Below are 15720 nucleotides of genomic sequence, written 5' to 3' on the forward strand. Positions count from 1 at the left end.
ACCTACAAGAAAGTAAGAAAGGTGGGAGCGGGACAGCAGTGGCTCGGGGGGGATTCGGCCATCTTCATGTGCTGCGAGGGTGTGAGGTCATTCCGGTGAAGTCGCCTCCTCATCACCGTTCCTCATCGCTTCACCTTCACTCTGCATGTCACACAGAATGTTCTCAACTGAGCACTTACTTTTATTCGTGCTGTCATGGAAGCACTCCCAATGTAACTTAATTAACCATCAGAACAGGAAGCCTAATAAACATGGTCATAAATATACTGTAAAACAAGAGATATGGCCAAAAAATTCAATGTCATCTTTTTATTCAAGAGGAAAAACTGTTCAATTATTGTATACAGTATAAAAAGAAGAACATGTTAGTGTTACACAATTAAAACAATGCATTTATATTTTCACCTCTTCTGGTATTTGCTTTATTTCTCATTAAAAATAAATAACAGAATAGAAATGATAATGACAGATAATGTAAATTAAAGTCTTTCCTCTTGGGGAAAAAAAAGTCAAAACATGTTCACTAGGATTCAAATGTTTGGGAAGGTTTCGGCAGAGACTTGGACTGTACCCACCAAATACAATAATGCTTGTTGATGACATCATCATGTCTGCCAAAGTGTGAAAATGGCTTCAACCACATCTGAGCACGCAGCTGGAGGCACTGCCGCTACTTTGTGTTTATGTCGAGCAGTCACCATCTTCTCAGGAACTCAGGAACTACCTGCTCAATGTTGGATGCTATAAGTTAACTTGCACCGCTCCAACTTTTATGAAATGTAGAGTTGCAAAACATTCAAGTACATTTTTAGGTTTTTACCTTTTACCTAAAGTCTGGCTAGAACTGTTATTTTTTGAATGTTTTAACCTAAAATATGCATGACCTCTTTAATAGAAAGGTACCAAATTACACTGAAATTCAGTACTTATCCATCATTGCTCACTGATTTTTGCTAAAAAATAAAATAAAAAATGAAGTACTTTTTCACACCTAGCATTTGAGCTTTGTCTCACGTAAATGATTGATTTAATGCTACTTGACATTTTAAACAAATTTCTTTGTCTTCTTTTGGGGATGTGGCAAGAAAATAGAGTGTGGCTTTGTACCACTGAAGTGTCAAGTTGAAATTACGCCATCCCAAAAAAAAAACCCAGAAGAAATGAGTGGAATCGTTTTTTTTGCTTTCTATATGACAAGAAGGGAGCAGCATGCAAGATCACAGACTGCCTTGCACCTTTATCCAATTTCCTCCATGCGTGGATCAATTTCTGGACAGAGCTTTGAAGGTCACTTGACATATGTCATTTCACTTGAAATATTACTTTACTGTGTCTTTGTTTGGTTTTAGCCCCATTATGCAGCATTATGCATTATTAATTGAATTAGCTTAAATCTTTTTAGCACATTAGCTTAGCATCTGAATTGAACCTCTGCGGATAGTCGGCGTCATCTGGTCTTCGTCAAAGGCGAGCGCCCCCTGGAGACGAACGCGTTTAAATTCAGTGGCGTGGGACGTTGCGTAGAGGCCGCTCGGCTTTTCTCCGCCGACGCGCTTCTTTTAGCACCGTTAGCGCTTCAGCATGCAAGCGCTATAAATAACTCGGCTTTCATGCGCCGTCGTCCCGGCAGCCTCACGCTCTCTCGCTCTTTTTTTTTTTTTTTTTTCTCCACTGTTACTAAGAGCAGAGCTTGACCACACATGGAAGTCAAGATAATTTTGACTAATAATACACAGCTATGAATGTCATAGTCAGTTTGGATTATGGACTGTATTTTTTATTTGTTTATTTCTGGTGGATCTAAATTGGCCATAGGTGTGATTGTGATTACGAATGGTTGTAAGTCTATTTATGCCCTGTGATTGCTTGGTGACCAGTTCAGGATGTACCCTGCCGCTTGCCAAAAGGCAGCTGCCACGGCTCACCCCGGCATAGACAAGACAAGCACCAGACAAAACGGATGGATGGATGGATTTATTGATGACAGTGTATATACAGTGATGCCATGAAATGTGAATGACTTTTTACTGCCCCCATGTGGTCAAGGTGCGAACACCAGAAAGAGCAGCACAATGTCCCTTGAAATGAAGCAAAAATGTAACAAAGCCTGTTTAATTCTTTCCATTCTACTTCATGACATCATTTCTGTATGCAGTTGCGAAGACCTATTGAGTCAAATTTGGCACAGATGCTGGAACTGTTTTTAATCGTATTTCCATTCATTTTGGTGTGGAAAAATGATTTGAGTACTATCGGACATTCCGGTCATTGGTCACGGAACATCTGAGTCTGCTGTGGACTATTTTTTGCCTCTGTGGCTCATTTGTAGTCGGTCTGTTTATTTGTACGGCGCGAGGTGGCAGCTCGTATGAAGAACTGGCGAGGCATAAATGATCACATGTACTTTGTACATTGTGATCTTGCATGTGACCTCGTGTTCCATGGACTTTTTTAGTCTCTCATTTCTACTCGTCATGTTTATTGCTCTTATATTGGGAGTCGGGAAAGAGCCTGGAGTCGGCCTTGAGTACGCATCGGAGAGACTCCACTAGGTGGCATTCGGCCCAAGCATGGCACGGATTGCTTAATGTGTGAGTACACCCGTATTTAATAGTCCTATTGGTACATTTATAAACCCGCTGAACTCCTTCTGAACTCCAATTTTCCCTGGAAGTGTCCGATTTCAATAACATCAAAGGTATCAGTAGTCTTCCATATAATTTCATGCCCATTTGCTTAATCTGCCTTTTTTTTCTTTTCTTCGTTCCTAATGGCCCAGTTAAACGTTCATATCAGGAGCCAAAGACACACTGACAGATTCATTTAACGCCTGCTATTGTCTTTGTTTGCGTGTCTTCCTCTGCTGTGTTGAAACGCTGGCATTGGGCACCTCGGGGTGCTCCTCACCACACCGCCGCCCGGAATAATCACGGCGTGAACTCTGACTGACCCCTCTTTGGCTGCGTGAGAGAGAAGGAGCGCTCTTTCTGAGATCCACTCCAATCACGGCTGCTTTCGGATGCTTACGTGTTCCTGTATAGTGACTGATGCGCACCTTTGACATCAACTCACTGTAGTGACTGATATTCAACTCAAAATTGATACATAGAGAAGAAACCGGCTCACTGTAGTGACTGATTGTCAACACTGTGAATGGAATAGAGAAAAAAAGCTGAATAATTGCCCTTAAAAATTTGCAAGCCGAGTGAAGGAAGGACCGATTCCATTTTGGTTCCGATCCTAATAGGATTGTGCGGCCTTGGCGGAGGTCTGTGCTCCACTTTAGTGCGAGGATGCGTGCGTGCTTCGTGAGATGAAAGAGAAGAAGAAGAAGGATGCGCCAATGTGATGATGTGATCAGCATGCGAAGAGTGTCACACACGCGCGCACACCTGCATGAGCAGCTGGAGGGACATGAAGCAGTGGGAGGGTCTAATGGAGGGCGTCCCCCCCCCCCCCATATCCCGTCTTCGTCTTTGCTAGTGAGTCACGACCGACCTGCTCATTCTTTTACCGTGATAATGCAGGTAAAAGAGATCCATTTGAATGCTTTTTCGAATATGTCTTTGAGGGAATGATGGAAATGGAAAGCATAAAATGGTTGCTGCAAATCCAACCGGCTGGCTTCAAGTGTCTTTTCAGGGTTAGCTCCTTGGGACTTTTTTGTGGGTCTTCTCCAAACAGATATGCCTCCCAAATTCCGTGCTGCTTGTTGAAACTGCTTTTGGGGGCTGAATTTTCCTTTAGGAGTTTTTTGTTATATGGCCACTGCGAACCAAAATGGTTGACTACATTCCCTAAATGTGCTGATATCATATGTCCACCCTAATAAACACGCACATAATGCGCGTGCGTAAGCGATTACCAAGCTGAATCGCAGAGACGTGGCCATCACAATTAGCATATTTGCAAATCCATAATCGCCACTTGAAAGGCAAATAAACACTAACGAGCGACGGGGAGATTAATGAATGTGATGAATGAGAGCCGTTAATCTTTTCCGAATTACCGATGGCGTAAAAACTAAAAAAAAAGATCGGCTTTTGTAGATTTTGAAGCGATAAAGTGCTTTTGTGAATTAATCAATGCTAAATGAGTGACTGGAAATGGATAACGGATCAGATATTAATGTCTCACCGCTATTTCATTTTCTCGTTCGACTCATGAAATGAAATGTTCATTCGAAAAGTAATCCATTATTCCTTCTTATACTGTATATGCTAAGTAGTGCCAAGGTTAGCAACATCAATGCAGTAGCTACTTTTCAACATTGGTGCATTTAAATGCAGCCAATATACGAGACGTCATGGAAACTGGCGTTGGCCACATCTTATTTAGCGACGTCATTATTGCCAACCTCAATGAAGTTTGCGACATTAGTGACTTTGGCAACGTTTGGGTCATTAGCCAGTGAGTGTAATTAGCCGCAGGTTAGCAAAGCTGCGGTTTGTGATGCTAAGCGTCTTTCAAAGGAACACTTCCAGCCATGTGCATCAGTGTAGCAGTAGACATGTTCTCATCTGGAATACAAAAGCACTTTTATCTTTTTGTTGTCGACAATGTAGGCATTGTTTCACATGTCGACGCGACTTGTGTGTTAGAATTTAACTGCTGTTACCTAACTAACTTCCATTTTCATAATATGTTATTCAATGACTCCAGTTGTGCACACTCACTTCCTCCCACAGTGTCACACTCTTTGTTTCTTTTTGTTTTTGTTTTCACATATTCACAATGACGTGGCTCAATGCGTGTGTGGGTGTGTGTGTGTGTGTGTGTGTGTGTGTGTGTCAGGGTGCACACCACGAGCCTTTTAGCGTCCTGTCTGGAAAATCACTCCTTCTCCAATAGTAGATTGTGTGGATTTTTGCCAGTGTCATGATGTCGTCATGGTTGCGTGAAAGGCAAAGTTGGAACATTTTGTGGGATTTTCATGTGATCTAGAGGCAAAATGTGTGTACAGTTGGATGATATCACCTCCACTGAGTGTCCAGCATAGCCCCTTTCACACGGCCGTCAAAGGGAACGTGTTAATGTTTGTTGTAAATAGTAGCGACCCACAATGGAGGCGTTGAAGTCAATTTAAGTTCATTTCCTGCCTTCAAACTTTTTCTCATATTTTTTCAACTGTTCCTCATGTGTCGCTGAGCTGTGTGAAAGGTACTGAGACATTTCAGGTTGGCGGTGGATGCTTAAGGTTTTTTGCTGCCTGTCGATGTATGTGAATGGTACATACAGTATGTGGACTTGGAATGTTTGAACTGGCTACCGAGGCCCTTTTAAACCGTCTTTTCCCCATTCATTTCACATAGCACTGTTTTGAGTGAAAGTTTCCGACTCCAGGTGGAGGTGTTTAAGTCAACTCACAGTTGTTGGTGTTTTGTATGAAAGGTCGGGACCTCAAACGGGATGTATTGGAGTTTACTTGCAAATTTCCAAGCTTTTGAGACCCTTCAAAGTTGCGTTTGATGTTTTTCTGTCCTGTTAGTTTTGCATTCTGCTCTTCTGCTTGAAAGGTATCAACTTGGAATGGGGGAGGTTGAAATTGCCCCCCAAATTTCTTTGCTTCTGAGGTCCTTCCAAGCCTTGCTTTCATATTTACTTCTGTGTTGCTGTTCCAAATGAAACATACCAAGCTGAAAGTGGGGATTCTTCAATGACTTGGGAGATTTGGGAGTCTTTTTACCAAATGAATGTTTTGTGTGAAAGGTGCCAACCCCGATTGGTCAGTTCAAAGTCGACTCTATTAAGTGTTTTATACATCGCACACGATGCTGGTTTTGTGATGTCATCTCATTATCTGGTTGTGTGATTCCGCTTCTCCGTGTGAAAGTTTTCACAACAGACTACACTGACCTGACCCTTTCTCTCTCTTTTTTTTTTTTTTTTTTTTTTTTGCATCTTCAGTATGGGGAGGAGGAGGTGTGCTCAGACCGCCTGGACAGCGACTTTGCCGACATTGACCTCTCGCAGCTGGACACCAGCGACTTTGACAGCGTCAACTGCCTCGGCGAGCTGCAGTGGTGCAGTGACCAGGCGGCGGACGCGTCGCCGGCCGCCATCCGATACAGCACGCCCGACCAGCTTTTCGAGGTCAATGTCGGTCTTGTCCTCGTTTATGAGCTGCCTCGTGTCTTCTGCTTTGTTGCGAGGTGAACAGGAAGTTGAAAAGTGTTTTGTGCGGCGTTCCAGAGCGAAGAGGAGAACGCGGCATTGCTGGCCGCTCTGACCGACAGCCTTGACGGCATGGTGGACGCGGAGGTCGGCGGCCTCTCAGTCTTCCCCGCCCTGGGGGAGGACGAGCCCGAGCGGGACGAGGACCACCCGGACCACCTTCATCACCTTTCCGTCGGGGCAAACCACGTCAAACGCTCGCAGGAAACAGAAGACCCCTCTCTGGTAAGACCACTTCCTGTTCTGCTCGCTCTACTTCCTGTCTCACCTTCTCAATTTCCTGCAACTGTAATTCATTTTTGCCTGCTGAAATTCACGGTATGATACTGGTATCAAAACTTGGTGCAACACTACTTCCTGTGTGGCCTTCTTGATACCTGTTCTACTGTCTGTACTTCCTGTCTGATATTCTCAACTTCCTGTAATACTTCTCTGCTTGCTGCACTGCATTCGCTACTTCTTTTACAACCACTTGTATTACTCTCTGCTTGTGGTTCGGCAGAGTTTGTAGGATTCATCACAAACAATGAAAAGAAATCTTTCCACAGTAATTAGTTTACCTTTACCCACGGATGACTAATTGTTCATTTCAACATTGATGGAGGTACACTTTGGCTTGTCTGCATTAACGTACTTAAATCCGCATCAGTGGCAGGCAGTCACGAGTCGCTACTAGTTTGTTTTCCACCAGCGTTGCTCCCCTCGTTCACCTCACACGTCATTGTGAGATGCCTTTTAGTGGACCACCACACTCTCTCCCTTTTGCGCCCCCTGTTATTGTCCAAAGACTTCCAGGAATCGAACTTTGTTTGTCTTGTCCTGCACCTGAGCAACCCTGTGGACGCCAAGTAAACCTTGATAGACTCCAGCTACAATGCTCACGTGTGCCTAAGAAGGACGTGAAGCTTCATTGAAGCTTGAGGGAGCTTTTTGTGTATGCGTGTGTGCATGTGTGCTGGAGCTGGACTACAAAGATGCTTTTGTTCCGGGTAGGCCGGCTCAAGCGTAAGTATCCGTTTGCATGAGCCGTTTGCGAGGTGGCGTCCTATCAATCTCCACAATTTGTGCTCATTTTCAAAGATGTCTGGAAAAAATGAAGGTCTTGTAGGGGGTGCGCCAACTTTGATGGAGTGTGAAGGGGTCAAAGAGTTTTGGAAAGGCTGTTCTTTGACATCAAATCAAAGCTATTAGCTCATTAGGCTTTATTTGGATTTATTGGGGTATGAGTCACGTGGGGTGCGCCAACTCTTATGCTTTTGAAGAATTACGTGGCTTAAAAAGTTTGGGAAAAGATGTTCTCTGATGTCATATCAGTGGAGCAATATGCTAAATAGGCTTTCTTTTTATTATGTTTGGCAAGATGGAGTTTTTGGCGCTGAGCATACGGGTGCAACAATTCTATTGATGTGGGTGCAAGTCTTAAAAAGTTTGGCAACGTCTATTCTATGACATTAAATCAACTTCTATACAGTACAATAAACCAGCTTTGTTTGGATTTTTTTTTTTTTTTTAGGTGAGTAGTAGTTCCAATGGTGAGAGAGCACCAACTGTTGAAGGGGTGTGTTGCTTAAAAAAAATTGTGAAAGCGTTTTTTACAACTTGAAATCAAGGTAACGATATGCTAAACTGAGTTGGAGAGGTTTTGGTGTTGAGGATAGTGCTCCAATTGTGTCTGTCCAAAGGATGTGCGCCTCAAGACGTTTGAGAAAGACTTTTATAAAAACAACCCTGTCTGGGTGTGGAAAGGTTTTGGGCAAAAGCAGTTTTGCCACATGAAATGTATGTAGAAAATGCAGTAAACTGAATGGCATGCGCCAATTCTTTAATAGTGTTGAAAGGGTCCATGGATTAAAAATGTGATGAAAGGCTTATTAAAGGTATCAAGGTTATTTTAGAGTTTCAGAAAGAGTGTAAGTCGACACACAAACACACAGCAAGTGTAAAGTGCTAAATGCCTCAGTGGCATTGTTTCGTCCCAAAACAGCGAGTCTCATGACAATGTTGTCTTTGTGTTTTGACAAAAAATACCAAGTGCACTACTGGCCTGCCCTTGGGTGACATTGACAAGTCAACAATCCAAATTACAAGCGAGGCGAGCAGGTTAATCTCTTACGTTGAGGAAAAAATAGGAAGCGAGAGAGAAAATGATGACGAGTCAAAGTCGCTGGTGCTTCAATCAGGCAATGTTGGAATGTTTAAACAGTTAAAACAGTTCGTCATCGAACCAACTTCACTAAATGACAAGAACGAAAATGGGAAGTTAAAATCAAATACTATTTGATTTTCCTGGGCTTTTCTTGCTTTCTTTTTAGTAAAAAGAAATTAAATTTCACTTCACACGTCAATAGTTCCTCAGCCTTGAGGGTGCTATTTCCCTCTGTTGGTGTGAATGTGAACTACAATCAGTCTGATCTGAACGGATTCACATTTACTGCAATTATTTCCAAGACAAATTGTTATAATGAAATGTTTAATCAGCTGAACGCAATTGATTTTTATTGCCTGTTTAAGTGGTGGATTTGATTTATTGGATGTAGCCTTCTTGCAGGTTGGCACACAGTTTACTAGTTAGGCAAGTTGGTAGCTAGGAAGGAGGGTAGAAAGGAACGTTAGGAACGTCGGCAAATAGGTAAATTCTTCAGTGTGTTACTGCATGTGTGCTTTCACATCGATGTGAATGTGACGTTTGGGTGACGTGGCCGAGGAAATCATCCAGAGTGGAAGAATCCGTGTTTGAGAGGCCCCGAAACACTTGTCTGTGCTTCCGGATGCTTCTGTGGGGTTTTGCATGTGGCCCACACGCGCTAACCCTCTTCAGCATCCTCAATGGAAGCCTTCTCCTCCTCTTCCTCTTCCTCCTCCTCATCATCATCGTTGTTGCCCTCTCAGCCAATTTGGCTGGTCCACAAAGTGTTAGTGTAGGTGTCAGTAATCTGACCCACAAATCCTTTCCTCTCTGGTTTAGCCAAACACTGTCAGGTGCATGGACACTTAAATACAGAATGTACAGGAGAGCGGATCAGGCTCATACCAGGCTTTTACCAAACGAGACACAAACTGAAGCAAGACTGGTACCGTTCTAGATCCATACGACGACCAGACTAGAACACAAGTGCTTCAACACTTGAACCAGATTAGTACGAGATCAGATTACAGCCATGACCCACGTTAGACCCAGACTACACCTGGACTAGTACCAGACCAGCAACAGTTTAGAACAAGAACAGTACCAGATTAAAACCATGATATAATAAGACAAGTGCCATACTACTTCCAGACTACAAAACTACAACCACATAGTACTAGATTTGTAACAGATTAGAACCAGACTAGTATCAGAACTCAACCGGATTTTATTAGCCAAACTCACACCAGTAGTATTAGTACTAGTACTAGAAGACAGCAGCCATTACTACTACCAGACCAGTACAAGTGCTCCAGATTTAATCACAGTATTTTTGAAGATATGATATTATTTGGTCGGTATGTCAAGACAGACCGTCCACCGATGATGATGATGATGATGATGATGTTGATGATGATGATGATGATGATGATGTGAAGACCATGTTCCAGTAGACACACAATGTAATAATAATCTGCTATCTTCTTCGTCTTGTGTTGCCAGCTGAAGATCCTGCTGCTGACTCCGCCCAATGTGCCTGTGGGCAAAGATGGTGTCCACGGGCATCGCTATAGCAACAGAGGATTGCACTCACGGAAGGTCCGACCTCCGGTTAAGGTGTGGAAATATAACTCAACTCAACTCAACTTTATTTATGTAGCGCTTTCAAGCAGCCTGAGCTGTAACAGAACAATAGTACAACTAGAACAGCGGCAAACCATGGAACACATAAATCAGATGGTAGCCAGAGTTCAACCATACTAGTAGTACCAAACTAGGACCAGATTAGAAACAGTTGAGTACAGCCAGACTAGTATCAAACTATGACCAGGCTAGAATGGAACTAGTATGAGGTTAGGACCGTACTAGTATCAGCCTACTACCAAATTAGAGTCAGACTAGTTACAAATCAGACGAGAATAAGACTAGTACCATAATAGTGGTACAGTAGTATCATATTTGAACCATACAAATACCAACCTAGTATTGGATTAGTGACACACTACTACCAGACCAGTAAAAAAAAACAACAAAAAATAGACCAGACTACTCCTAAAAATTAGAAGCAGACTAATAACAGACAGGAGCAGACTCAAACTAGATGAGGGGCAGAAGAGTCTCAGACTAGTATCAGACTACAATTATACTCATTCAAGATAAGTTGCATTTTAAAAATGAGATGAGACCGGACAAAACAAGTACCAGATTATATCCAGAATAGGACTATTTAGAACCAGACTAGGACCAGATTAGCACTAGATTATAACCACCAGACGAGAACCTAATTAGGAGCACACTGGGACCAGGCTTGTCCCTGAGTAGACGTGAGTGCGACCAGACAACGTACAGACTGAAGCATCGTAGGACACGACTAATATCAGACAAAATCAAAAGGCTTTTCTTTTTTTTACTCCTTTTATTCTAAATGAAAAAGTCAATCTGTACTCAGGGTTAGCGATACAGATCACGTTGAGAAATCTTTCCAATGATCACTGATGTTTTCTTTTGAAGTGACACTTCCTCTTTGTTGTTGAGTATCAGACTCACAATTCTATTAAATGAGTCCGTCTGGGAGACTTTTAGCATCATTGCATTGCAATTCAATTTCTTTTCCTCATGCATAACGACAAGAAACGATGGCGTATATACTGAAAGACTCTTTTTAAATTCCAAACACAGCCAAGCTGAACATGTGACTGATGTCTTTATTCACTTTTCAATTCCGCTCTTCAGTCGTCAGGAACAACAAACAGCAGCCTTGACGTCTCATTTTAGGCGTGCGTGTGGTGCAGAGAGAGAGGCCATCGCTCATCAACAAATGTGGCGACTGCTCTGTACTTGATGATTGTGGTTCCACTCGTTCAACTTGGAGCAGCAAAGCTAAACTCCACAAGGGGCGGCTGTGGGAAAGGAAATGGCGCGAAGCAGGAACCGCTAATTAACTTTGCTAGAGCAAGACCAGTATTTTTTAGAGACGCAGAACCTTACTAGAAGCACGCTCTTATCAGATTAGTACCAAGCTATTTGAAGACCAGGATAGTGTCAAGCTAGTACCAGACTATTACAAAACTACTACCAGGCTAAAACTGGATTTATGAACGTACAAGACCACAACCAGTACAGAAACACAGTAGTACGTGTCAAGAAAATGACTAGTACCAGAGAAAACCAACACTAGAACCATGCGATGACTACACTAGACCCAGACCAGTTGAGACTGGTACCAAACTAGAGATTTGAAACAATGAAATAGCGTTGCGGTAATTGCCATTCTCCGACAATTGGATAAAATGTGTGAAAGGATCTTCATACTTATGCGGCGAATCAACCAGCTTGTCTCCACCCTCGCAGACGGACCCTTCTCAGGTGCGGAAGCCGCGCGCCGTGCGTCCGGCGGGCCGCCTGTGCACCGAGCTCCACCGTCATCTCACCACATCCCGGCGTGACGCCAAGGAGCCCCCGGCTGCCCATCCGGAGGACGAAGACGACGAGGACAGCGAATCAGAGGAGGACGACGATGAGGAAGAAGAGTCTTCCGGTAGCGAGGTGGAGGCGAGGCAAAGCGAGGCCCCCGCCGAGCCTCAGTTCACTTCGGAGAAAGAACTCCGCTCCGTGGTGGAGCTTATCACCTACATGCACACGTACTGCACGCCCGTGCGCAAGCAGCAGGGTCTGGACCGCAAGGAACCAGCCAGGCCTCGGGCTCGACCCGACACCGCCCGCCTGTCAGTTACAAACTCTCACAGCCGGGTGGTCCTGGTGGCTCCTCCGGCGAGCAGCGGTCCGCCGGGTGTCCCCCGGAGGCTTCCCTTCGCCAGGCGTAAAGAGATGAAGACCGACTCGCTTCTCCGTGAGCTCCTTCAGCAGAGTAGCTCATTCGACGTGAGCAAACCGTACGGACTGCGCAATCCGCCGTACACCCGAGCAGGACCAGGATCCCTGCCTTGCAACCGCCCACCTGGCACCGGCACCCATAAACCCAATCTTTGTCAAGACCCTTCCTCGCCCTCAAGGAGAAACTCCTCCTGCGAGGCGCCGCAAATGGAGGATGGCGGCTCCTTCTCGGTTCGCCGCTCCAGACGTCTGGCTTCCTTCCCCAGCCGCTTTGCCAAGAGGCTGCGGCCCGGCCAGCCGAGGGTCGGCGACCGGAAGGAGGAGCGGCGTGACGAGCAGGCGGAGGGCAAACTCTCGCCGACTCAAGCCGGAGGAGGGACCACGACGGAGGCAGGAACTCGAGGTGACGCGACGGAGATGGCCAAAACCTGCTGCCGCAGCGGTGAGACGTTGAATGAATGGACTTGGGAATTCAATAGTTTGGGAAAATGCCATCTGGCAACATGAAATCCTTGTAGCTGTAATCAAATCAGGCTTTATATTTTCTGAATGTTGTGACGTTGTGATATGAGACGGTTGTATAAGGAAGACAGTGCATGTCATTGTTGCCCATTATGACTCCAATTGTTTTTCTTTTGTGCGTGTTTTGTGTGGACAGAAAATCGAGCCTGCCTGTGTCTGCCTCTCAACGCCAACAAGTCCACAAGGTGAGAATTTCTCTTTGCTTTGTCACACTCATGCAAAATTGTTCATGCGGTGGACGAGCCAATGTGTTTAAGATTCTTTGTTTGCTGCCACAAGCAGGCATCCTGTCATAAGAAGTGAGAGCAGATGCATGAGCAGTTTACTTAACAGCACTTGCGCATGACTTTTTACTCAAGTGCTTAAAGGGTCTCTGTTGGAGACCTAGAATGACGTTTTTTGTCGGAATCGGTGGCCTCTCTATGAAGTCTAGAAGGCGTTACCTGTAAGATAACTTGGTCCCTCTACGAAGCCCTGAGGGAGGTCACTGTAGGAGGCCTTGAAGGAGGTCCCTCGAGAGTCTTGGCCTTTGTAGGTGTCCTTGAACTCTGACTTTGTAGAGTACCTGAACAAAGTCTCTTAAGAGCCTTGTCGGAAATATTGAAGCAGGTATTTGTAGGAGTTGTTGGTCTCGTTACAAGGCCTTGGAGGAGGTCCCTGTAGGACATCTTGAAGATGGTTTCTGTATCAGTCCTTGAAGAAGTTTCATGTAGGAGGCCTTGAAGGAGGTCTTTATGAGCCTTGTAGGAGTCATTGAAGGAGGTATCTGTTCAGATCCTTGAAGAAGAACCCTGTAATGAGTTCTTCCAAGGAGGTCCCTTAAGGAATTCTTGAAGTCTAAGTCATTGTATAAGGTTTCTGTACAGTGTAGGTCCTTGAATCAGGTGATGACGTGTATGATGACTTGTTGATGTACATTACATATAATTGCAATCCTGCGTCCGATTTAAAACGTGACTTTGCCAGGTTGTCATTTCTCATCCCAGCAGCCTAATATTGATGCATTGTAATCCAAAACAGATTGTACTCCAAGATGCTTAATGATTGTGATGATTGTGTAATCTGAGCCCAGACGAGTGCGTCCTCTCTGCCCGCGCGTTTCCACATTAGCCTCCCGTCGGCGTCCCTGGAGCGTCTCCAACTCGCTCAGGCCGGCACACTGAACGCTTTCCCTGGCGTGGGTCCATCCTTCACATTAATCTGCCTTTTTCAAACGCTGGCCGATTTTTATTCCTGTGGCCGGTGTGCTTGTCGCGCCAAGAAAAAAATAAATAAATAAATAGATGGGAGAAGAATGGCGGCATGTGGTTGTGGTGATAAGAGAGGAGGCGTCATGATGAAATCTTACATGATTCTCTTGTTTTGTTGTCTCCATGACTGAAGAGAGTTCGGCAGCAAGACTTTCGAGCAGACGCTCGGTGTGGACCTGTGCGGAACTGCAGGTACACTTTTGAGTCTTCGAGCGAGATATCTGCTTCAGTCCTTAAAGGAGGTCTCTTTATGGGACTGTGAGAGTGTCCTTCAAGGGCACCATATAAATCATGTCTTCCGCAGGTCTGACGCCACCCACCACGCCGCCTCACAAATCGGTGGAGGACGACCTCTTCAAGCCAACCGAGGCCAGAAAGGATGGCGAAAGAAATGGCCATGGCGAGGAATCCGTCCACTCGTCTCCCGGCGGCGTCGCCGGCCTCCGAGGCTCCTGGCTGAGCCGCGCGCATCAGCGGAAGCTTCCGGAGCAGACGGAGCTGTACGCCCAACTGCGACGCATGGGTCAGGCCGGAGACGACGCCTCCTTCCGTGACTTCGGCGACCACGACTACTGCGCGCTGAGCCTTGGAGAATCGCGCAGGCGCAGCGTCGCCATGCTGGGCGCCATGTTGCAGGGGGCTGGAGAACCCCAAATCTGTGACGGGGTGCCAGAAAATGGCGCCCAATCTGACGTTGGCGAGCCGGCGACATCGTCACCACCCCCGTCTGACTGCCAATCAGCAGCCGCCACACCCCCCACCTCGGAGGAAGAGGCGGAGTGCTCTGCGGCATCCCGCTCGCCCTCGCCCACCCTCCACGTGTGTCCTGACTCCCCCGCCAGCAAGGCAGACTCCAGGTAGAAATTCCAAAGGCGCTCATGCTAACATGGCACGACTGCTGTCACTATCTAATCTTCCTAAAAATCGATTTTCTTACTGATTAATCGCCTCCCCAAGGCCCGCCCCCCTAAAAAAAATTATTATTATTATTATTATTATTTTATTCCACTAAGGTTGGACAGAAGTTGTTCCATAAAATGCATTATTAAACACCAACAAAATAATCTATGCTAAACGGTTAGCAATTGTGATTAGCATTCTAGCCCCAAGGATTGCCACTTGTCTCAAGGTAAACAAACATTACCATGTACTTTACACGTCATTATATCTACTTTATACATGTAATAGTGTCTTAAAAGTAACGTGACGTGCGAACTTATACGAATATTCGTATGTCGGGGATTCCCTCCGTGGATATCAATGGAAGGCAATGAACGATTGTTTTGCTACATTTTGCAGTAATGACTGACTTTGAGTACCTTTTACAAAATAGCACATTTTGAACACTTCACATTGTTTATTTCATGAAAATGAAAGTTTTAATCAATGAAAGAGGTAGAAAAGTTTGACCTAGTGAACCATTATTGCTTTTTATTGCTTTGGATCTCGGAATCTACCTTTGTGACTTGGGACTCGTTTTGCTATGCCGCGTCACACATAATTTCCAATAGATTTTTTTATTTTTTTAAATATAGTTTTCAATGTACTTTGTGGTGTGTAGTCCATGATGTCCTGATGGAGAGCAATGGACCAAAGTCATTGGCCTGCTGTTTTCTCTCACTTCTGTCTCCTTTTTGGTTATTTTTCCCCCTCATCTTTCTCCTCCATCTTTTCTCCCATCCTCAGTGAACACTCGGAGATGTGCCCAGATGACGAACAAAGGAACAAAGCCAAATCCAACGAGGTACGCAGTGTTCCCGTTCCACTCGGTAGTGAATCACAACACTGTTTGGATGTGGGTGTGCGCGCGCGTGA

General features: G+C 44.9%; 1 protein-coding gene across 2 annotated transcripts in view; it reads left to right on the forward strand.

Moving 5' to 3' along the window:
* ppargc1b (peroxisome proliferator-activated receptor gamma, coactivator 1 beta) overlaps positions 1-15720 on the forward strand; it is a 52555-nt gene that overhangs the window by 31325 nt on the left and 5510 nt on the right. Inside the window, exons 1-9 of one of the 2 annotated variants that reach the window (XM_077531846.1) lie at positions 3465-3527; positions 5908-6093; positions 6193-6399; positions 9803-9916; positions 11651-12575; positions 12792-12840; positions 14039-14097; positions 14210-14762; positions 15592-15649. In XM_077531846.1, the coding sequence (XP_077387972.1) occupies positions 3522-3527; positions 5908-6093; positions 6193-6399; positions 9803-9916; positions 11651-12575; positions 12792-12840; positions 14039-14097; positions 14210-14762; positions 15592-15649 (2157 nt within the window). In that variant the 5' untranslated portion in view covers positions 3465-3521. Of the gene's footprint in view, positions 1-3464; positions 3528-5907; positions 6094-6192; positions 6400-9802; positions 9917-11650; positions 12576-12791; positions 12841-14038; positions 14098-14209; positions 14763-15591; positions 15650-15720 lie in introns of those variants that run through there. The other variant, XM_077531845.1, reaches the window with a different exon arrangement.

Source organism: Festucalex cinctus, chromosome 9, assembly GCF_051991245.1.
Source record: "Festucalex cinctus isolate MCC-2025b chromosome 9, RoL_Fcin_1.0, whole genome shotgun sequence".
Classification (NCBI taxonomy): Eukaryota; Metazoa; Chordata; class Actinopteri; order Syngnathiformes; family Syngnathidae; genus Festucalex; species Festucalex cinctus.